General features: G+C 55.0%; 2 protein-coding genes across 19 annotated transcripts in view; both read left to right on the top strand.

Moving 5' to 3' along the window:
- The window catches only part of PRRC2B (proline rich coiled-coil 2B), an 87,255-nt gene extending 82,424 nt beyond the window's left edge, over positions 1 to 4,831 (top strand). For all 16 annotated transcript variants that reach the window (XM_088841076.1, XM_088841080.1, XM_088841079.1 and 13 more), the window contains one exon: positions 447 to 4,831. In XM_088841076.1, coding sequence (XP_088697202.1) covers positions 447 to 581 — 135 coding nt within the window. In that variant the 3' untranslated portion in view covers positions 582 to 4,831. The remainder of the gene's footprint in view (positions 1 to 446) is intronic.
- Positions 4,832 to 6,347: 1,516 nt separating this feature from the next.
- On the top strand, positions 6,348 to 22,795 carry POMT1 (protein O-mannosyltransferase 1). 3 transcript variants are annotated; one of them, XM_055400147.2, is made up of 20 exons: positions 6,348 to 6,560; positions 7,140 to 7,295; positions 8,374 to 8,480; positions 8,859 to 8,909; positions 9,449 to 9,595; positions 10,321 to 10,432; positions 10,762 to 10,827; positions 10,909 to 11,002; positions 11,233 to 11,388; positions 12,164 to 12,294; positions 12,594 to 12,689; positions 16,421 to 16,513; positions 16,969 to 17,065; positions 18,373 to 18,465; positions 18,681 to 18,801; positions 19,095 to 19,192; positions 19,707 to 19,820; positions 20,508 to 20,634; positions 21,374 to 21,551; positions 22,050 to 22,795. In XM_055400147.2, the coding sequence occupies exons 2-20, from the start codon at positions 7,174 to 7,176 to the stop codon at positions 22,222 to 22,224; spliced, it is 2,178 nt and encodes a 725-aa protein (XP_055256122.1). In that variant the 5' UTR covers positions 6,348 to 6,560; positions 7,140 to 7,173; the 3' UTR covers positions 22,225 to 22,795. The 3 variants fall into 3 exon arrangements, with proteins under 3 accessions (XP_055256122.1, XP_055256123.1, XP_055256121.2); XM_055400148.2 differs by having other exon boundaries at positions 6,350 to 6,511; XM_055400146.2 differs by lacking the exon at positions 6,348 to 6,560 and adding an exon at positions 6,583 to 6,845.
- Positions 22,796 to 23,432: the final 637 nt, after the last annotated feature.

The following is a 23,432-nucleotide window of genomic DNA, read 5'->3' as shown; positions in this document are numbered from 1 at the left end:
ACTCTGGAGGTCACATTAGGGGCTTGGGGAAAGGCTCCCACAAAATGGGAGTCAGGAGGGTTGAGGATCTGGGAGGCCGAGTTGGACGAGAGGCCCCACGCCCCTGCAGCACGGGCGGGGGTGTGCTGATTTGAGAAGGTCCCTGGGGCGGCCTTGGGTGGGCCACTCCTGCAGAGTCCCCTGGGCGGCACAGATGCTTCCCCGGGACCTGGGCCTCCTGCCTCTCCGAATCACTGCACTCAGCGCCCTGGGAGGGAGCAGAGCCTTCTCAGGCCAGGGTCCTGCCCAGGAGAGGCATTTCTGAGTCTGGTCCTTGACTGAAAGATGGGCTGCTTAGGGTAGCTTTCCTCTGACGCAGGAGCAGGAAGCAGGTGGTGGGACCATGGGTCCTGGCAGGTATGTCTGCGCAAGGCTGACTTCCTCTGTCTCCATCTATCTGTCCAAAGGCAAAGCAGCGAGTGGATGAAAAGCCCGGCCTGGGAGCCGTGAAGCTGCAGGAGCCGCCCTCAGCCGCTTCCCCGCTGAAGCGAACCGGAGCGATCAAGCCCCGGGCGGTCAAGGTGGAGGAGAGCAAGGCCTGAGGGGCTGGGCCCAGCCTGCCTGGGAGGACTCTGCCCTTGGCCTCGCCCCCGCCTGACACTGGGGAGTCTCACCGAGGGATCCCCTGTCCACCCGCCTGGCCTGGACTTCGAGATCTCCCTTCTCTCCTCCACTCCCAAAAGCTCCGTTGTCCAACCGGCTTGCACCCATGGATCTCTGGCATTGACCTGCTTGCTTTAATACGAAACGAACAAGCAAACGACTCCATTCCCATTTCCTTTCCATCACGACCATGGAGTGACCGAGTGTGGGTGACCGAGCATCATGCCGTGCAGACTAACCCCGCCCTCCCCCGCTTCCTCCCCTCCCCGCCTCCCATCCCCGGGCACCGTGGTCTGGAAGCAGGGCTGTTTTAGTTTCAGGCTTTTTGTTTTAAAAAGCAGCTACAGGATTTTACTAAAGAGAAAGGAAAAGAAAACAAAAACACAGGCTTTGTATAGCTGGACTTTTTATCTGTCCTTTGCCACCCTCTCCCTGACCTCCTCCTGTCGCAGTAGTTTCCTGTCACCTCCCTTGTTCGATGTGGTAGGTCACTGCAGTACCGGCAGCGGTGATGCTTGGGAGCATGCCTCTCCTGCTCTCTTTCTGCTGGTTACTTGAAGAAAGAAGTGGTTTCAGACACTGCTCCTGAACTCGGGAAACGGTGACTTGTGGGGAGCGGGCAGGTGGACTGGCATATCAATGGCTTCCAGTCTCTGGTCTGATGACCACAGGGAGCTTATGGTCAGCCCATTGACGTTGATGTTTTTAGCCTAAGAATGACACACAACTTCTATCTCAGACTCTTCCTAAAGCTGGTGGGGACACTGACCGCTGGGAACCTGAGGTGAATCGTGGAATTAAAAGGCAGTGGTGTGTTCCAGTCTTGACCGGGGTGGTGGGAGCTGACAGCACCCACAGGGCCTGTTGGACGAGAGGCCTCACGCCCCCTGCTACACCCACAGGGCCTGATGTTTTCTCATGTCCCCTCTCCTCCGAGCTGCCCTGTCTCTCTGGGTCCTCCTGTCCATGCACCTCTCCCTCAGCGCGGCGCTGGAAACCCCGCTGTCCTCTGTGCCGACAGGTGCCTGGACTGTTGTCACTCAAGGTGACGGGTGTAGTTGGCTCTGTAGCCGTGGCCTGAGCTCTGGGAGGAAACGGGAGGGGTTGCTTCTCTCCCTTTCTCCCCTCCCAGCTGCAGGCCTGGGCTGGGGGCCAGAGAGGCCCAAGCGGGGCAGTGGGGTGTCCGGGCTTTCCAGAGGCCAGAGCAGGGCCCAAGGGGAGGTAGGCGAGTGCAGGGCTGGTGATGCTGCCAAAACAGCCCACCTAGCCTCTTAACGTGTGCAGAGCTATCGCTGTCCACATGTGGAGGCATTTTATGCTAAGTCTCTGTTTGCTTTTAAAATAAGAACTAGAAGGAAATATCCTAAATTCCAAGGAAAGGCAAGGGGAAATTTGAAGTTTTGCCTATGCTCTTGAGAGAACTAGGCTGCCATCAACCTGTTGTTGCTGGCAGGTCTGGGGAAGACCTGGCTCGGAGGATGGGAAGCAGGGAGACAGCCCGGCCCTCAGGGTCCACCCACAGCGTCGCCTCAGTGGTGACAGCTACTCGGGCTGAGGCTCGAGGCTCTGTCTAATGCGGAACACTGGGAAAGAAGGGCCTTAGGAACCACCGTAGTCACTCGTTGCTCTTCGCTGCTTTAAGGAAGTGTAGGAACAGCAGCCTTCTGGCAAAAGGTGCAGGGTTTCAGTGTTTAGTCAGTGGTGTCCAGCATTCGGCTCTTTGCCTCCACCCTCAGACCTTACTTCTCACTGGCATGTTTTTTTGTTTTTTCTTTTCCTTCATCCCCTGAATCTTTACTCTGAAGTCCTTGTTTGCAGGGCTGCCACTGGACGGAGCTCCCTGTGAGCTCACCTGCCCTTGTCTCCCTTCCCCTGCGAGCGCCTGGCTACTGTCCCCACTGAGATGGGGCTCCCCTCCCCTCCGGGGGCCCCTTCAGGGGCCTCACACTCACAAACAGAAACATGGCCAGACCCCTCACACCTGATTCCAGCTCACATTGTCAAAAGGAAAAAAGGCTTTCTCGTTTTGAAATTCAGCAGAACAGGCCTGGATGCTGTTACAAACTCTTTAAGATGCGTCCTTTCGTGTGAACCTGTCCTCAGAGCGACAGTACTTCCTGTTTGAGGGAAAAAGGGTCACCTGTTCTCCAGCCCTTTTCTCTACCTACCCCCGTATTCCCCCCACCCCCAATAAAAAACAGAACACTAGAATTTATTTATATGTATTGATGTCGTAGGTCTAGGTGGAAAAAGAAGTAACTGTGTCACTGCTCTATTTATATATAATGTCTGAATTACTCTGTGCGGGAAAGGCCAGGAAAGTTGCATGTGAAGTTCAGTGCGTGTACCACCTTCGTGTGCCCAAGTTGCAATCTCTTTCTGGATGAGACACGGATTTTACATTGAACTCTAGAGGCAGAGGGCGGGCCCTGGGCCCACCCAGCCACCCCATCCCTGCCTTGGTCTGATGAAATGGAGGAATTAGTGCAGAGATGTCTTGAGGGGCAATCTCTCTCCTTTCATGTGGTTTTAGAGCCAGTCTCCAGGTAATAGGACTTGGGGTCATATTTTGCCTTCACATCCCCATTCTCAGAGTGCAAATCTACACAGAGGCCTCTGCCAGAAAGCCTTGGGTCGACCAGCGGGAACATGTAAAGACTAGCACTCAACAATTTTCTGCTCCTGGGCAGGGTCAGGGGTCAGAGCCCTCTCACTTTGCCTTCAGCTGTTCGATTACCCTTCTTTCCCGTGCTGGCTGCTCCACCTGGCCATTGACGATGCACCCTGTCCCTCAGCAACCAGAGACCCTGTAGTACTGTGTGTCGTCCAGCATCAATTCCTCTAATGGGGTACAACCCAAGAGTGTGAGCTCGTGCACCCATGGGGCCTCATCCACCCCCTGAAGGCTTCTTTGCCACCTGTATTTGGTCTGGTTTTTGTTTCCCGTTTTGAATCAATGTTACTATTTTCAAACTTGGAATTCCTACACTTTGGGCTCCAGGTTCCTTCAGGGAGAAAACTAAAGAATGACTATTAGCCAGAAAAATCGGTCAGTCCGGTTTCAAAGCCATGGTCATTGCAGCAACTTCTGGGGACACTGGGGTATCTTGTTACTGACATCGGTTCTCTCCAGCTCTGCCCTCACCCTCCTGTCTTGTAGAGATCTGCCTTCTGGACGGTTGATGAGGTTTGTCAAGGGCTATGGAGGCTCATAGTGTGCACTCACAGGCATGGTCTCAGAACTGGCCCACTGAGGTAGCGTGGGGTCAGCGGCTGAAGCCCCCTCCCTTCTGTGTGGTTCCCCTCCGTTGAGTAGCTGCATGTTACCTCTCAAATCTCTATTTGTCCCATTTTCCTTCTTGCACAGCTAGCCTGGGTTAGAAGGTCTGTTGGAAATGGCCTTCGAGCACCAAGGACACTAGGGTACTTAACTTAGTACTATTCTGTGATGACTGGGAACTGCAGACTTCAGAAAGCTGGCTCTTCCAGCTTTGAAAAGTGAACCGGACCTAAGACATCACCAGGACAGGAGTGGCTCAGTGTTGGGGTTGGACGCTGTTGTCCAGCCGTGCCCTCCACCAGGGCCACCAGTGCATATCTATCTGGCCAGTGATCCCAGGCGCATCCAACCTGCTGGTCACCATTTCTCCACCCCAGTTAGGTGACTTCCAGGAGGCGGCCGTGTCCCCGAGGCCCTGCCTTCAGCATGTTACAGAGCCTCAGAGCGGAACTCTGCTGAGGCTCTCTGTGTGTGGATGATCTCCTTCCATTGTGAAAAGGGGGTCCTGCACACCAAGCTTTCAGCCTCACGCCTTGCATAGTAAAAAGCGTTGGGGTTTTTTTTGTTGAGAGGGTTGTGTTTTTTTTGTTCCTTTTTGATCTTACTTTGGCCTTTCCTCTCTTTCGTCTTTTCATGTAGACAGATATTTGAAAGGGCAGACGATGGCTAAAAGACGTAACGTGCAGCTTGTTTCTCCGTTGTTTGGGGGGGCTCTTACCTTAGATGGGAAAACAGAGCCCTGGATTCACCAGGCCATGGTGGCACCCTCCTCCACCCTTCCCTCCGGTTCCGTACCTGTTGTTTCTCCTTTCAAATATGTGATTGTACTAGCTCTTTCCATATGAGAGAATTCTCCTTATTTAAATAAAAAAAAAAAAACGTTTAAAAAAAAGACCCACTGAAACCAAACATGATTTGTTAGGCTGTGTGTTCCTCGACCTTGTCATTTGACTAGAAATGGGAGAGTTTTCTCCTTGTATAGAAATTAAGAGAGACTGGGCAACGTGAGGGTGAGGAGGGGCTGAAGCCTGGGGTTATTGAAGTGGGTCTTCCCAGTGGGTTGACGTTAGCCCTGCCTGCCCCCTGCCCTCCCTCACCCCACTCCTCTTGAGAAGTGGGTGGGTCACAGAAGTTAAGTGCTTGACTCCTGTTTTGTTGCCACTTCTAATGTCCCTTTTGTTTTGCTGTAATAGGAGAGGTAATAAAGTACAAAGTTTTGCGGTACTTTGGGCTGGGAAAGCAGAGCAAGCCAGGTGTGGGCCATGAAGGATGGAGAGCTAGGATCTGCCCTCCACTGGATGTGTCACCTTATGAAGACACCACCACCCAGACCCACAATTTCCATAATTGTAAAATGTGGGTTGTAAACAGTACCTACTGGGCAGGGTACTGTCGATGCAGAGGCCATAGCAGCATTCAGCACAGTGCCTGGCCCCAGGTAAGGATGTAGGAAACTTACATATCCAGTAAGTTTAACACTCTCCAAAAAGAAACTCTGGGCAGGCGTGGCCCCTGGATTCCCTGCTCCTGGGAACTGGCAATAAACATCTCCAGGAGTCTGGCCATGAGGGAGCCAGGGGGCCAACAGGCGGGAGGCCCTGGGTCCTCAGGACCTGACGCCTCCTACTTTTGAGAACCCAGCCCCATTCCTCTTGGGGCCCAGGACGCCCTCTGGCTGCAAGCAGGTGAGCCCGCGCTCCCTCCCTCTACACAGGTAGGGTGAGAGTCACCTGCATTACCTAAGGCTGGGTGACGGGGAAGGCAGGAAAGAATCGTAATTCCTTACTAGACTTGCAGTACCCTTCCATCCAGTTTAGTCGCTAGGTCGTGTCCGACTCTGCGACCCCGTGGACTGTAGCCCGCCAGGCTCCTCTGTCCATGGGATTTCCCAGGAAAGAATACTGGAGTGGGTTCCCATTTCTTTCTCCAGGGAATCTTCCCCACCCAAGGGATCTAATCGCCTCTCCTGCATTGGCAGGCAGGGATCTTTACCGCTGAGGCACCAGGAAAGCCCGTCAGGAGTACTGACTGCCAGATAGACGAAGGTGGGGTGAAGAGCAGGGCTGCTATCCTGCCTGCTAATCGTTGGGTCATTCCTTTGACCGGAAGGCGCTGTGTCCCGCTGCAGAGCAGGCTCGGAGGGGCCCCACGGGCCGGAGGGTGGGGGGCACGGCCGGGCCAGGGATGGGCCTCTGCGTCACCCCGATCGAAATGCCAATACGTTCGCACTATGTCGTCTAACAGATGTAGCCATGTGTCTCGTGGCGCAAAGGAACCTGGACTCCCCAGCCGGGAGTCACAGACTTAAACGACTGACAGCCCTCTGGGAAGTCGCACGTTCTTGGAGCGCCGATCTCGGCTCACCCAGTACGCACGCGCGCCGTCCTCGCCCAGTGCGCAGGCGCGCTGCACCCTCCCCCGCCTCGGTAGGCCCCACAGGCGTGGCGAGTCGAGCGTCGAGCGGGCTAGTGGGCACCGAAGAGTGCCAAGCGGCCTCACGCCCTACCAACGGTCGGCCTAGCCGCTCACCCCGCCCCAGGCAGGTCTAAGGCGCAGGGAGCGGCTCTGCGGGGACCTGAAGAAACAGCAGTACGTTTGTGACGCCGGGGACCAAAGCCCAGTCGGGCCCCCCGGGCAGGTGAAACCCTCGGGAGAGAAGCGGAGTGCCGGGCGGAAGAGCGGGGCTCCCGGGGCGGACAGGGTCCCCGGAGAGAAGGGGCTGCCCTGGGCCGACGCAGCGGCAGGAGGGAAGCTTGTCGCTTGAGGGCAGAAGGGGGCCGCCGCAGGCCAGAGGCGTTGTCGCTGTGAGAACGCGGGGGAGGGTGGTCCCCACGGCACATGCAGCCTCCAGAGAAAAGTGGACCCGAGGGATGGGGGAGCCTCGGGAAAGAAGCGGGGTGCCCGGTGTAGACGCGCCCTCGAGGTGAGAAAGGGGCCGCAGACGGGAGGCTCTGAGTCTCGGGGGGTCGGGGGCGGACGGAGGTCACCGGCTGTCAGCCGGCCACACTGCCCAGGTGGGCAGGGGCCCAGGGGTCCAACGCTGGCACTGACCGGAAGGGCTCCGCAGGTGGTGCTGAAGTGAGGGACTCTTCAGTCCAGAGATGGCCACCTCGCCGCGTGTGACTGCTGGTGAAAGAGTGTCCTGATGTCAGCCTCCTCCTAGCCTTCAAGGGAGCCACCGGTGTTCCTGGTGATAGCTTTTCCTCTGCTTTTCCAGGGCATCCTCCTCCCGCGGCCTGCTTTTCTGCAAGATGTTGGGATTCTTGCAGCATCCTGTGGTGGTGACCGCTGAGGTGAACTTGAATATGGTAGCTCTGACCGCGGTGGGGTTGCTGAGCCGACTATGGCAGCTTGCCTATCCAAGGGCCGTGGTGTAAGTCAAGCAACTCAATTCTGGGGGCCTCCAGAAGGAACTGTAATTTTTTTCAGTGCATTGATGGCCGGAAGTGCCTTTTTGAGCCCCATAAGATGGGAGAGCGAACTTCTGGGCTTTCTTGGTGATGGGTGCCTTGGCAGTTAGAGGAGAGACCAGCTTGTCCCCAGGCCAGCCGCTGCAGAGTCCACCTGTTCACTCTTGCCCTGTGGGTCAATAGTAGGTGCAGTATCCGTGATGGGTGACCTTTGACAGTCCGGAGAGTGGAGGGCAGAAGACTGAGGAATTTGGAAGCCAGTCCTTGCTGATGGCAGAGTGCATTCTTTGTCCTAATGAGAAATGATTGTTGTGATTATTAAAGGGCTGTTAATGATGTGATTAATATATGTGTTTCTTTTCACTTAACTTTTTATTATGGAAAACATCGAACATATACAAAAGTACAGAGAGTGATATGTTAGTCACCCAGTTGCAACTCCCTCCCTGCAGTGGATTTTTTTGAAGCACATCATAGACACTATATTTCATTCATTAAACAATTTAGTGTCTTTAAAAGATCAGGATTCTTGAAAATCACAGGGTCACAGTAGCATCATCATGCCTAAGAAACTGACAGCAGTTCCTCCGTGTCAGCAAATGTCCCTGATTGTCTGAAAGAGGTTTGCTGCAGTTGGCGCCTCTCCCTTTTACACCTGCGACTGTTTTGTTGGGTCACCAGCTCTGATTCTGTCGGCTGCAGACATGCAGGTGGACAGCCAGATCAGCTTTGTGTCCAGGAAGCCTTTGGTAGACTGGCTTGTGGTACACCCTAATCTACACGCAGGGAGAGAAGTAGAATCTGTGTCAGGAAAGCCTCCTGAATGCCCAACTTCTGGGGGGGTGTTTTCCCTCCTATTCTTGTGGATGTGTGGTGCTGCACACGTGTCTTAATGTTCAGGGACGCCATGCATTTAGGGGGAAAGATCCAACCTTGACTGGTCACTCTCCAAAGTCATTTGGAAGCAAAGGTGTACATTGATCCTCGTACCTTTTGTGTACAGTTAAGATCTCTAGCTGAACATAACGGTTTGCTTTGCAGTTTTGATGAAGTGTATTACGGGCAGTACATCTCTTTTTACATGAAGCGGATCTTCTTTTTGGATGGCAGTGGACCACCATTTGGCCACATGCTTTTGGCCTTGGGAGGTAGGATTCCTTAGTAAGAGAAGTGGCTCTTTAACACTTAAACATGGAAGTTCATGAGGGCAGCAGCAGTATCTTATTTATTTATCTATTTGGGACTGCCCTGGATCTTCATTGCTTTGCACCAGCTTTCTCTAACTGTGCCGAGTGGGGGCTAGTCTTCACTGTGGCACAGGGCTTCTCATTGTGGAGGCTTCTCACTGCAGAGCACAGGCTCCCCGGTACACAGGCTTCAGTAGTTGCCACACACAGACACATGGGCTTAGCTGCTCCGTGGGTCTTACTCTGTTCTTTATCATTGTTCCCCTGTTGCCTGCTGCAGTTTGATGCTTCAGAAGTGTTTACTGAACAGGATAGTTACTGATTCATCTTTTGTTTTAGGTTATTTAGGAGGATTTGATGGTAACTTTCTGTGGAACAGAATTGGAGCAGGTAAAATATTGTCATCTCCCTTATTAATGTGCACGGGTTAGAATTGAGAGGAAGCAGCTATCCTAGAGATTAACAACTACAGTTTATTCATCTGAATCCAGGGTATGATAAATAGTTTGAGTACAAGTGAAAGACTTTCAAAAAGTCCAGTAAACTCCTTAGTGCTTACTTGAAGCAAGTGTATTATCCTTGGTCTCTGGTACACATAGCACATCGTACATGGCATCTGTACTTGCCACTGTGTGTGGCAAGTACCTTTTATACATATACGTATGTTGCCACAGTGTTTTTGGAAACAGATTGGGTAAATCTGTAAATAAGCATTAACTCATTTCAGAGTCCTCAGCATCATCCCGTACTTACTGAGAACCAGCCCTCGACCACATGAACCTGTGACCCACACACTCGGTCCCTGATGAGACCCAGCCTTGCACACTTGCACTGTGGTCCGTGGGCACGTGTGCCATGTGAGGAGATGTGGCGGTGTAGGGGGGGTGGTGTGCCCCATGCACTCAGCCCCTCTGTGCTCGCTCTTCCAGAATACAGCAGCAACGTGCCCGTGTGGTCCCTGCGCCTGCTGCCGGCCCTCTCGGGGGCCCTGTCAGTGCCCATGGCCTATGAGATCGTGTGGGAGCTCGGCTTCTCTCACTGTGCAGCCACGGGGGCCGCTCTGCTGATGCTGATCGGTGAGGCCCAGGCATCTGCCTGCTCCGGGGAGCCAGGTTGACCCCAGCGTTGACCTCTGTCTACGTCTCTGTGGCCCAGGAGGGCTCGGGGTTTAGTGGACATGCCCCCTCCCATGTCTACTACTCGCAGGACAGAAGAAAGCACGTCCAGGGTGTCCAGATCAGACTCTGGGAGTCACCCCACTCCCAGGCCGGGGGTTGTGCATAGGTCTGTGTGTTCAGACTGTGATGTTGTGGAGGGGCTGCCAACGTGTAGCGGGGCTGCTCAAATGATGCTCCTATGTATGCGCCCCCCACCCCTGGACCATCACCCCTGGCAACCCCGTCTGTCCTTGAATGAGAACCTCTCCTGTGCCCCATCCCCCTTGACCAGTGGAGACAGAGATTCAGGAATGAATGGGTATTCCTCAGAAGGGACTGTCTCAGCCCAGGTCTGTGAACAAATGAAATTAAGTCAGATGAAAATAAATCAGAATTCATGTCTGTTGAGTGACAACCCTAACTGGGACCCGGGCCCACAGAGTGTTAGAATGTCCAGGCACCCTGCAGAGTTGGTATTTCTCCTACAGACAAGGAAAATGAAGGTTCAGGAAGGGCCAGTAACTTCCAGCCAGGTCGAGCCCCCACCTCCCACCTCCAGACTCTGGGACGTTTGGCAAGGACCCTTTTTGTGGACTTTCACACTTGCTTCCCGACACCTGATGCCTGTGTCCTTTTCCCAACAGAGAATGCTCTCATCACTCAGTCAAGGTTAATGCTTCTGGAATCAGTGCTGATATTTTTCAATCTGTTGGCCGTGCTGTCTTACCTGAAGTTCTCCAACTCCCAGAAACACGGGTATGGAGAATGAGACAGAGGAGTCCTGGGGCTTGTCCACCCGAGTAGGTCTGATACCTTTCCATGGGCACAGCTGCCCCAGGCACCGCCACTGGCTCTTTGCTCCCGACTTCATAAATAATTCTCATCTCTCTATAATGTAAACTAAGTGGAAACATCTTCTGACCCAAAGGAGAAGTTGTATCAGGACTTCTCTTCGGGGAGACGAGAAATCTTTTCCTTGTACCTGGAGCTCGGCATAGCCAGCTGAGATCTCTGAGGCCGTGCCTTCTCTGGCCTTCAGGGGAAACATTCCGAGGCCTCAGCTCTGCTTCTGTGCTTTGCTCCAGGCCCTTCTCCCCGAGATGGTGGTTTTGGTTGGTGCTGACGGGCGTGGCCTGCTCCTGTGCAGTTGGGTGAGTCTGGTGCACTGGGTCTGGGGCAGCAGCCGTGGCCTCTACGTGTGTCTCGTCTTGACTTCTTCATCTTGTCTTTAGCATCAAGTACGTGGGTGTGTTCACATACTTGCTGGTGCTTGGGGTTGCCGCCGTCCATGCCTGGCACCTGATAGGAGACCAGACACTGTCAAACGTAGGTGCTGATGCTAAGGGGTGGGGCGGGGCTGGCCTGGGGGCAGGGCTGGGGGGGAAGGAGGCGGGGCTGGGGTGGGGGTGGGGCTGAGGGCAGGGCAGAGATAGGTGGGGTCGGGGGTGAGGCCGGGCTGGCTGTCGGGGGGCGGGGAGCAGGATGAGAGCCCTGAAAGGAGGACTGTCCTGGGCCTGCCTTCCCCGGTGGGTGATGTCCCCTTCGCCCTCTGGCAGGTCCGTGTGCTCTGCCACCTGCTCGCCCGAGCGGTGGCCCTGGTGGTGCTACCGGCCCTTGTGTACCTGCTCTTCTTCTACGTCCACCTACTGCTGCTCTACCGCTCCGGGCCCCATGACCAGATCATGTCCAGTGCCTTCCAGGCCAGCTTGGAGGTAGAAGTGCTGTTCTAGAAAGAAGGCCACAGTAGACTCGGGGTTTTCTTAACGTAAACCACCCAGGCGAGCATCAGAGGGAAAACCCAATCGGGGAAGTGAGGCATGTCTTCACTCTGTCTACGCTAACTGAACGTGCTAGTGGCGTGGGAGGGGACGAGGGTCTGCCCTCCGCAGTGTGACCTGCGGGGAGGTACCAGGCTGCACAGGACAGACATATCTCTGGTGTTCATGCAACTCACTTTGCAAAAATAAAAACAGGCTCCAAATGAAGCGTTGGGAATGTAGATCCTGAAGTCGGTGGACCTGCTCTTAAGGGCCAGCTCTGCTGACGGCAAATTCTCTGAGTGTTCGGGCGGATTTCTTAACTCACCCACGTCTTGAGTTAGTCAGATGTAATTGCTGTTATCATGGGCTGTGGGTAAGAAGTAAATGAGGACGAGTCGGGGGAGTTCCCTGGAGGTCCAGTGGTTAGGACTCTGCACTTTCACTGCCGAGGCCTGGGTTCAATCCCTGGTCAGGGAACTAAGATCCTGCATGCCACATGGCATGGCACCAAAATAAAGACAAGCAGGGGAGGGTGAGGTGAGCACCTCCCCAGGGGCCGCCTCCAGTCATTGGTAATGTGTAACGTGCCAGGATTATGTCACACGTGACCATAGTTGACGGTGTGACTATGACCCGGATGTGGGAAGGGGCTGTCAAAGGGACTGGCTTGGGTGTCATGTGTGTGCTCTCTCTCTCTCTCACTGGCCACCCCGTGCTCCTGTCTCAGGGGGGGCTGGCAAGGGTCACACAAGGTCAGCCCCTGGAGGTGGCCTTTGGTTCCCAGATCACCCTTAAGAACATCTTTGGCCAACCCGTGCCCTGCTGGCTTCACTCTCACCAGAGCACCTACCCTATGATGTAAGTAAGGAAAGTCATGTTTTCAATTCAGAGGTTATAATATGTTTTGGGGCTTTTTTTTTTCTTCACATTTTTGCTGTTACCAACTTTCACTTCATGTGAAGGAGTTTGTGAGATTGAAAGAAATGGAGCTCTCAGACCCTGGTGTCAGTGAGTCTCGTTATATACCATTGCTGGAGGGACCAGCCCCTCTGGGATGGAAACATATCTGACACCTCACTGTGTGGCGTCTGTAGGGAACTTGGGGGAAGGTCGTGGGCCCCTGGCACCCCACCCGCAGTTACACCCTCTTCTTGTAGATACGAGAACGGCCGTGGCAGCTCCCACCAGCAGCAGGTGACCTGCTACCCCTTCAAGGACGTCAACAACTGGTGGATTGTCAAGGACCCTGGGAGGTGAGTACAGGTTGGGGGACAGCCTGGCCTCAGTCCCTGGCCTCCTCGTAGCTTCGGGATCAGGACTGTGCCAAGAAGCCTGCGGTCAAGGACATAGCAGCGTTCCTAGCAAGTACAATACAGTTCAGTTCAGTTCAGTCACTCAGTCGTGTCAGACTCTTTGCGACCCCATGGACTGCAGCACGCCAAGCCTTCCTGTCCATCACCAACTCCTGGAGTTTACTCAAATTCTTGTCCGTTGAGTCGGTGATGCCATCCAACCATCTCATCCTCTGTCGTCCCCTTCTCCACCTGCCTTCAATTGTTCCTAGCATCAGGGTCTTTTCAAATGAGTCATCTCTTTGCATCAGGTGGCCAAAGTATTGGAGTTTCAGCTCCAACATCAGTCCTTCCAGTGAATACCCAGGACTGATTTCCTTTAGGATGGACTGGTTGGATCTCCCTGCAGTCCAAGGGACTCTCAAGAGTCTTCTCCAACACCATAGTTCAAAAGCATCTTTTTGGCTCTTAGCTTTCTTTATAGTTCAACTCTTACATCCATAACATGACTACTGGAAAAACCATAGCCTTGACTAGACAGACCTTTGTTGGCAAAGTAATGTCTCTGCTTTTTAGTATGCTGTCTAGGTTGGTCATAACTTGCCTTCCAAGGAGTAAGCGTCTTTTAATTTCATGGCTGTAGTCACCATCTGCAGTGATTTGGGAGCCCCAAAAAGAAAAATCCGCCACTGTTTCCACTGTTTCCCCATCTATTTGCCATGAAGCAATGGGAACTGGTGGGGATCAGACGGTAAAGCGTCTGCCTGCAAGGCTGGAGACCTGGGTTTGATCCCTGGGTCGGGAAAATCCTCTGGAGAAGGAAATGGCAAACCCACTCCAGTATTCTTGCCTGGGAATCCCATGGACAGAGGAACCTGGTGGGCTACAGTCCATGGGGTCACAAAGAGTTGGACATGACTAAGCGACTTCACTTTCACTTTCAATGGGACCGGATGCCATGATCTTAGTTTTCTGAATGTTGAACTTTAAGCCAACATTTTCACTCTCCTCTTTCACTTTCATCAAGAGGCTCTTTAGTTCTTCTTCACTTTCTGCCGTTAAGGGTGGTGTCATCTGCATATCTGAGATTATTGATATTTCTCCCGGGAATCTTGATTCCAGCTTGTGCTTCTTCCAGCCCAGCGTTTCTCATGATGTGCTCTGCATATAAGTTAAATAAGCATGGTGACAATATACAGCCTTGACGTACTCCTTTTCTTATTTGGAACCAGTCTGTTGTTCCATGTCCAGTTCTAGCTGTTGCTTCCTGACCTGCTTGCTGGTTTCTCAAGAGGCAGGTCAGGTGGTCTGGTATTCCCATCTCTTTCAGAATTTTCCACAGTTTATTGTGATCCACACAGTTAAAGGCTTTGGCATAGTCAATAACACAGAAATAGATGTTTTTCTGGAACTCTCTTGCTTTTTTAATGATCCAGTGGATGTTGGCAATTTGATCTCTGGTTTCTCTGCCTTTTCTAAAACCAGATTGAACATCTAGAAGTTCACAGTTCATGTATTGTTGAAGCCTGACTTGGAGAATTTTGAGCATTACTTTATTAGCATGTGAGATGAGTGCAATTGTGTGGTAGTTTGAGCATTCTTTGGCATTGCCTTTCTTTGGGATTGGAATGAAAACTGACTTCTGGTCCTGTGGCCACTGCTGAGTTTTCCAGATTTGCTGGCATATTGAGTGCAGCACTTTCACAGCATCATCTTTTAGGATTTGAAATGGCTCAACTGAAATTCCATCACCTTCACTAGCTTTGTTCGTAGTGATGCTTCCTAAGGCCCACACATTCCAGGTTGTCTGGCTCTAGGTGAGTGATCACACCATTGTGATTATCTGGGTCATGAAGATCTTTTTTGTATAGTTCTTCTGCGTATTCTTGTCACCTCTTCTTAATATCTTCTGCTTCTGTCAGGTCCATACCATTTCTGTCCTTTATTGTGCCCATCTTTGCATGAAATGTTCCCTTGGTATCTCTAATTTTCTTGAAGAGATCTCTAGTCTTTCCCATTCTGTTGTTTTCCTCTATTTCTTTGTGCTGATCACTGAGGAAGGCTTTCTTATCTCTCCTTGGTATTCTTTGGAACTCTGCATTCAAATGGGTATATCTTTCCTTTTCTCCTTTGCTTTTTGCTTCTCTTCTTTTCACAGCTATTTGTAAGGCCTCCCCAGACAACCATTTTGCTTTTTTGCATTTCTTTTTCTTGGGGATGGTCTTGATCCTGTCTCCTGTACAGTGTCACAAACCTCTGTCCAGAGTTTATCAGGGACTCTATCTATCAGATCTAGTCCCTTAAATCTATTTCTCACTTCCACTGTATAATCGTAAGGGATTTGATTTAGGTCATACCTGAATGATCTACTGGTTTTCCCCACTTTCTTCAATTGAAGTCTGAATTTGGCAATAAGGAGTTCGTGATCTGAGCCATGCTGTGTAGGGCCACCCAAGATGGACAGGTCATGGTGGAGAGTTCTGACAAAATGTGGTCCACTGGAGAAGGGAATGGCAAACCACTTCAGTATTTTTGCCTTGAGAACCCCATGAACAGTATGAAAAGGCAAAAAGATAGGACACTGAAAGATGAACTCCCCAGGTTGGTAGGTGCCCAATATGCTACTGGAGATCAGTGGAGAAATAACTCCAGAAAGAATGAAGAGACGGAGCCAAAGCAAAACAATACCCCGTCGTGGTTGTAACTGGTGATGGAAGTAAAGTCCGATGCCGTAAAGAGCAATATTGTGTAGGAACCTGGAATGTTAGCTCCATGAATCAAGGCAAATTCAGAGTGGTCAAACAGGATATGGCAAGAGTGAACATTGACATTTTAGGAATCAGTGAACTAAAATGGACTGGAATGGGTGAATTTAACTCGGATGACCATTATATCTACTACTGTGGGCAAGAATCCCTTAGAAGGAATGGAGTAGCCATCATGGTCAACAAAAGAGTCCTAAAAGGGGTACAAATAAGAGTCCAAAATGCAGTACTTATTGCAGTCTCCAAAATGACAGAATGACCTGTTTGTTTCCAAGGCAAACCATTCATTATCACAGTGATCCAAGTCTATGCCCCAACCACTAGTGCTGAAGAAGCTGTAGTTGAACAGTTCTATGAAGACCTACAAGACCTTCTAGAACTAACACCCAAAAAAGATGTCCTTTTCATTTTAGGGGACTGGAATGCAAAAGTAGGAAGTCAAGAAACACCTGGAGTAACAGGCAAATTTGGCCTTGGAGTACAGAATGAAGCAGGGCAAAGGCTAGTAGAGTTTTGCCAAGAGAACGCACTGGTCATAGCAAACACCCTCATCCAACAACACAAGAGAAGACTCTACACATGGACATCACCAGATGGCCAACACTGAAATAAGATTGATTATATTCTTTGCAGCCAAAGATGGAGAAGTTCTACACAGTCAGCAAAAACAAGACCTGGAGCTGACTGTGGCTCAGATCATGAACTTCTTACTGCCACATTCAGATTTAAATTGAAATACCACAGCTGCAGTCAATGTGATGATGACAAAGGGGGCCATGCCAGGAAGCGTGGGAAGTGACCCGAAGTTTCAGAAAAGAGTTAAAACGGGTGCGTTCACCTCGTACGAGGAACATGCTAACGGGGTGGCTGTGAGACTCCACAGAGCCTGAGCGAGGACCCCACGAGCCCGGCCCTGCTTTCTTCCAGGCACCAGCTGGTGGTGAACAACCCCCCGAGGCCCGTGCGGCACGGCGATGTCGTGCAGCTGGTGCATGGCATGACCACCCGCCTCCTCAACACGTGAGTCCCTGCCACTGCTCCCCTCCGTGTGGCCCCGCGCACAGTCCGATCAGGCATGGTTTCTCCGAAAGCGAGCAAGGGGAACTGGCGTCCACTGAGCGCTTGTTTGGCAGCAGCATTCTCGGTGCCCCAGCCACTCCCATGGCCTGGAGTCAGGGGGCCCCCAGTGGCCAGGCCGTGCTCCCGGCTCGGTGTATCCTCTGCGAAGGGGATGGTGAGCCTGTGGTTTAGATGGATGTCCCCCTGCTTCCCCATCACGTGCGTCCCCGGAGGCGTGGTCACTGCAGGGCCTCTGCCCACCGTGAGGGATTTAGCACCCTGGGGAATGGCAGCCGAGGTGTTTAAAGGTTGAACTGGCTTTGTTTCCTGAAAAATGGTTTTTTTCTCCTTAAAGAACAGTGAGTGTCTTTCGGGGGAGCTTGGGGCGCCCCTAGCAGCGCTGTTTGGTTTTCCAGGCACGACGTCGCAGCCCCTCTGAGCCCCCACGCACAGGAGGTCTCCTGCTACGTTGACTACAACATCTCCATGCCCCCCCAGAGCCTCTGGCGGCTGGTAAGTCCCCGGCCACCTCAAGCACAGGCAGCATGGCCCTTTCCTAACTGCGCTCTGGAACAAGTGACCCCCTGGTCTACAGAAAGGGGGAGCCAGGGGTTTTCCTGTGTCCAGGAAGGAGCTGCGGGATGGTGGGTGGGTCCTGAGGCACTGCAGGGAGGAGGCCCTTCCCACAGCTTGGCTCAGACCAGCTGCCTGGACACACCGGGAGCCTCTTTGATTAACCCTCGCCCGGGGACAGGCAGGGCCATGGAGGAGCGGGGGCGATTTCTGGCACTGGTTCCCTGGGCCCCAGTCCCTACTGCAGGCTCTTCAGGGTGGCACACTGTGTCCTGGGCCAGGCTGCAGGAGGGAGGTTCCGTGGCTGGGCTGCTGGACCGTCTGAAGTCAGGGCCGTGAGTGTGAAACGCAGCAGCACGGCCGTGGTCGCACTGGGCTTACTTCTGGGAGAGGCGTGCCCCACTTCAGCCTCCATACCCGCTCCCTCGTAGCATCAGCCCAATAGGTGAGGTGAAGCCAGGGGCCATGAAGGCCACCTCTGTGTTCGCGCACAGCGGGGCCCGGGCACTGGGCTCTGCACAGAGGTACTCCATGCGTCTGCCTCTGTCCCTCCCCCGAGGCTACACTGATGCGGTTGTTGGCCCAGCTCCTTGCCCCCAGGGTTGTCCTGAAGGTGCTGCCCGCTCCCTTCTCTGGTGAGGCCCACCGCTGACCCCTTCTCTGTTCCTCAGCCCCACCCGCCCCCATTTCCAGGACCTGAAGCTCCATGATGGGCAGAGAGGATGGCCAACTGGAGGGTGTGGCTTCCTTGTCCTGCTCCTGCTCAGCCCCTCTGGTGCTGGTTTGTCAGTAGCCATAGGACCTCCCGGGGTTGTGCCAGGCACCTGTAAGTTAAACCGGCAGCGCCAAGCTCTTCCAGTGTCAGTTCTTTATTACCCATCACCAGGAATCCCCTCTCAGGGTAGGGTCTTGCGGGGACAGTCTCTGCCCTTCCTCTGCACTATCTGCGTCTTTGGCCCGAGGTCTCAGGGAGCAGGCATCACAGAAGCTCAGGAGCATCATCCTTAAATCCCCACTGGAAAGGCTATCCACATCTGGGGGAGGGTGGTGTCCCCACCCCCAGCACCTCGCACAGACCTCTGGAATAAAGTCGATGGCACTGTCTGGGATCAGCCGTGTCAGCTCCCCTTGGGGGACTGTCCCCTCGTATCAGACCAAGCCAGTCTCACCGTGGTGACTGGTCTTCATTTTTACATTTAAGGAAATCTGAAAAAGAGTGAACTAATGGCCCAGACCTGCTCTTACAGGAAATCGTGAACAGGGAGTCAGATACGGATGTCTGGAAGACCATCTTGTCAGAGGTCCGCTTTGTGCACGTGAACACCTCGGCCATCCTCAAGGTCAGCGACACCGCCTCCCCTGTCCTGCCCGGAGGGACAGACTGAAGGGGGGCCGTGGGGGGTTGCGGGGTCTCTCTAACTGCTCAGAACTGAACCCTGGCGTGAAGCTCCCCAGAGGAGAGCCACTGCCCTTGTGGGTGACCTGGGGTGGGGTCCCCCCAGCTGGGCAGGCCCGGGCCCTCCATCACGATCCCCCCACCATCTTGCTTTGCCAGCTGAGTGGAGTGCCCCTCCCGGACTGGGGCTTTCGGCAGCTGGAAGTAGTCGGGGAGAAGCTGTTTTGGGGCCACCACGAGAGCACTGTATGGAATGTGGAGGAGCACCGCTACGGCAGGAGTGAGCGCCCGGTTCCCGGGGCGGGGCAGCCCAGGGCTCCCGGCCCCACTGTGGCCGCCCCCACTCCCGCCCCCACTCCCTCCCGGGGCTGAAGGGTGAGGGCCCTCTGGTGGGCGAGGGGGGCAGTGCCACCGGAAGGCAGGGCAAGGAGAGCTTTCGACTGGAAAGATGGCGAGGCGGGTGGGGGACTGCGGACCGTGTCCGGTGGGTTCTTTGGAAAGCAGCGGCGGCTGCCATGGGTGGCTCCCTGACCAGGTTCTGCTTGTGTCCCCGGGTCCCCGTGTGCCTGCCAGGCCAGGAGCAGAAGGAGAGGGAGCTGGAGCTGCACTCCCCCACCCAGATGGACATCAGCAGGAACCTCACCTTCATGGCCAGATTCTCCGAGCTGCAGGTGATGGGCGGGCGGAGGGGCGGCCGACCTTGCCCTTGGCCGGGAAGGCCACGTGGTCTGTCCAGCATCAGCCTTCAAACTGGGACCTGCCTCAGCAGGGAGGGCTGTTGCACTGTGTCCTCTCTCCGTGTCATGCCTGGCACTGTCAGCCCCCGGCCTCCCAGCCTTCCTGCCGTGTGGCTTTGCGGGCAGTAACTGTCAGGAGCCAAGGAGACACGCAGCAGTGTGGCACTGCTCCCAGGTCAGGTCGACACAGCACAGCCCCAGGGAAGTAGGAACCAGGCACTCAACATCCCCAGTGTCAAGGCGCCCTTACTGCCCCAGCCCATCCTCTAATCCACAAACTGGAGCCCACGAGGCGCCTCCTGGCCTGCCTCTGTGGGTGACCTGAGTGAACTTGAGGTTGGACGCCCCCATGAAAGGGACAGCGGTTTACTCCGCCACCTGGCAGATCCCTTGGCCATGAAGTGCGTCTGGCTGTCCGGTGACTCCTGGTGGCTTCTTCTGTCTGCAGTGGCGGATGCTGACGGTGAGAAGTGACGATTCGGAACACAAGTACAGCTCAACGCCGCTGGACTGGGTCATGCTGGACACCAACATCGCTTACTGGCTGCACCCCAGGACCAGTGTAAGCACAGCGTCTACGGGCAATCAGCCCGTGCCCCAGAGACCTGTGATGTTAAGAGCAGCCACTGCGTCCACCCAAGCCCCGGCCTTCCTGTGCTGTCCTGACAAAAGCCAAGGGCTTGCTGTTCTCTGAGTGCTCTGGCAGCACAGGGCCTGAGCTCCCCTGAGATGCCAAGGGGTCAGGTCCCCATGTGTCCACAGGGAGGGACACCCGGCTTTGTTGCTGCCATGGCAGCACGTGGTTCCCCTTGCCCAGCCGATGTGGTTTTTAAAATCATCCCACTTGATTTCCCACCTGGCACCTGGTGCCCAGGCCGGTTAGTGCTCTGCTTCCCTGTCCAGCATGTCTTCACCTGGTGGGGCAAACGCAGCACGTGGTCGGTGCCCGGTAATGGCTTAAGCTAGGGGGGTGCATTCCCCTTCCCCCCTGGATGTGGGGGGCCGTGGCTTGCTGAGAAGTGGGCACTGAGGACCTTCTGGTCTCAGTGCCTTGCTGCTCTGCATCAGCGCCCCAGTCCCCCTCCTTGTGAGCCGCTCTGCTGTCCAGAAACTACCCCATCTACTCCTGGCTCTGATTCCACTTAGAGAGCCAACCACCTTCGCACGTCCATCCTGGCCGTGAGGGCCAAGGGTGGGGCGGCGCCCGTGCCTGCCCTGGGCCACACCAACCAGCCTCTCCCTCCCACAGGCGCAGATCCACCTGCTCGGGAACATCGTGATCTGGGCCTCGGCCAGCCTTGCCACCCTGGTGTACGCCCTGCTGTTCGTCTGGTACCTGCTCAGACGCAGAAGGAGAGTCTGCGACCTCCCCGAGGGTCTGTGCTGCGGCCCACATGCCTCTAGCGCCCTGTCCCTCTGGTTCCGGATGGAGCTCTGTGTGCTTCCGGCCGCATCAGCAAGCGCGGCCTTGGGGCCACCTGTGTTTCTGCCCTGAGGGCACTTGTCTCTTCCCCAGAGACAGGATGCTATGCTCCAGTCCCCATTGTCACCTTCAAGGCTTCTCCAGGGCCACGCAGGTGTCGGGCCTGAATTGCTCCCTGACCCCAGCACCCCTGGAAGTGGCTGATGGGACAGAGCTGCCAGGAGGCACTTGGTGGGGCGGGGGGTGTAGTTTGCAAGAACAGAAACCCCTTTAAAACCGTTCTGATATGGGAAAGGAGCCAATGCCCAGGGTGGGCCCCAAAGGCCACAAGGGGCAGGGAGGCGCCCTCTCTGGGCTCAGCTGAGCTGGTCATTCTCTCCACTAGTCCCGGCTTCTGGGCAGGTGCACGCCCGCCCCTGCTCCCTGAGGAGTGAGACTGGGAGACCCACAGGGAATCAGGAGTGAGCTAGGCCTGGCCCAGGGCTGGCGCATCTCAGGACTGGGATGGCAGGGGCAGTAGGAAGTCTGGGAGGTTCTTAGGACACAGTCTGCTCTTCCTCCAGAGACAGTGGGAGGGGCTGGGATGGGAGACAGAAAGCAGGGGCCACGAGTTCACGAGCTTGCTTGTGGATGACGAGGCGAGCCTGCCCGACAGCAGGGAGCCTCCCAGCTCAAGACGGCCTTCCCTGCAGACCGCTGGCTGCGCTGGGTGCTGGCTGGGGCTGTGTGTGCCGGGGGCTGGGCCGTGAACTACCTGCCCTTCTTCCTGATGGAGAAGACGCTCTTCCTCTACCACTACCTGCCAGCGCTCACCTTTCAGATCCTGCTGCTGCCTGTGGTCCTGGAGCACGTCAGCGACCACCTGTGCAGGTACCGGGCCTCGGCAGCCACGTGCCCCAGGTCAGGGGGTGGGGTCCGGGGTGGGGTCCATGAATGGTGATTCCAGCACGGTGTGGACCGGGGTAGCCAGAAGAGGCACTAGCAAGTCTCCCTGGGTTCCGAGCACGAAGCAAGGCTGGTGGGAGGTGAACCTGGGGGATACGCGTGGGGAACGACCTTCAGCCTGGAGGAACAAAGAAAGGAAAGGGAGGCACGGGGCGCGTGGTGCCCAGCAGATACACCAGGGGGCCTGTAAACCAGAGTGGGTCCTGGAGGCTGGGCCTGGAGCAGCTCAGGAATGCGGTTCTGTGCTCCCGCTGCTGAGATGGAGCAGGAGCTGAGGAGTTCAGGAAGCAGAGCGAGTGAGGAGGGGCGCTGGGTGGGTCCGGCAGGACTTGAAGAGGGCTGAGGCTCCGGCCGGGGCGCCGGGGGGACCTCACGGTGGGAAGGGCCAGCCCCCCCACGCTGTGCTCTGCTCCGGGCCGGCAGGTCCCAGCTCCAAAGGAGCCTCTTCACAGCCCTGGTCATGGCATGGTTCACCTCCGCCTGTCACGTGTCGAACATGCTGCGCCCGCTGACCTATGGGGACAGGTCGCTGTCACCCAGTGAGCTCAAGGCCCTTCGCTGGAAAGACAGCTGGGACATCCTGATCCGGAAATACTAGCAGGATATGGACTCACCAACGAGCGGCAGGGCCGGGTCAGGACAAGGACGGGCGTGTTTCCTGTGGGCAGGTGGAGCGGCTCTGAGCTTCGTGAAGACATGGGCTTGGCTGGGATCCTGCTGTGGTCTCTTTGAAGAAATGGCCCTCCGACAGGCACCTCGTTTTCAGCAAAGTCCCTTTTCCCTGATCGTAAAGAGCACCTCCTCACTGCTGCCTTCTAACAGCCCTGGGCACTCACTGAGTGTGCAGCTGCTGGGTGGGACTTGCGACAGGGAGGGGCTGGTTCTAGTTGACCCAGAAAAGGCCCGGTCTTGTTCAGAGGCTGGTGGTGGGCTCAACCTGGACCCCTGCTCTTGCTGACCTAGTGAGGCCCCGGGGATTCCCCTCACGGTTCAGTGGCCCGTGAGCCCTGGAACGCCAGCCAAGGGGGCTGGGGGAGGCCAGCTGTGACTCCTCTTGCTGACCCCAACCCCCACCCAGAGCCTGCCGAGGTGAGCAGTAGCCTGTCATCCACACATTTCCTGGTCCTGATTCTGCCTTTTATAATTAAAAAGGGACAAACTGGCATTCACATTTGGTGTTATTTATTGGTTCTCTCTCCAAAAAGAACAGTAAACTTGACAAAACCATCATAGTCAGAAACCAGCCCTCGAGCTCAGCCAAGCTCACCTGACGTCCCCGTGTAACTAGTTAGTACTCGAAAGCTGGCGGCAAAGGGGAGGGACCACTTTTACAGAACAGCTGCCATGTGGAAGGGGGGACAAACCAGGACAAGACCACTAGTGTCTGGGAGACAAGGTCACTGGGCAGTCGCAGGGGACTGGCCACTTTGGGCCACAGCATCTGCTCACACTTCCCGATCCACACACACGTTGGCCATAGGCGACAGCAGGATAGGCCTGTCTAGTTGGCAGCCTGGGCTCCGGGGCACCGAGTGGGACACTGTGCTCGCAGGAAAGCAGGCAGGGCTGGGCCAGGGGGACCCCGACTGTGTTTGGTGCTGGTTAAAGAAAAGCTTGCTCCCCAGGGCTCCCTCCTGGCTCTGCCTTCGGAGCACAGGCCAGAAGGAAGAATGCCTCTCCTTGGCTCCTTGCGTACCAGATCAGTGTGTACCAGGATCATGACCCGGTGGTGGGTCATGCAATTGGGTTACTAGGTCACAGCGAGCTTGGTGTTAAGAAACCAGAGTAAACAGAAAACATGTGGTT

Source organism: Moschus berezovskii, chromosome 11, assembly GCF_049115385.1.
Source record: "Moschus berezovskii isolate FMDL1 chromosome 11, NW_MosBer_1.0, whole genome shotgun sequence".
In the NCBI taxonomy this organism is placed as follows: Eukaryota; Metazoa; Chordata; class Mammalia; order Artiodactyla; family Moschidae; genus Moschus; species Moschus berezovskii.
The sequence above is the reverse complement of the archived record's forward strand: the minus strand, read 5'-3'. Positions and strand labels throughout refer to the sequence as shown.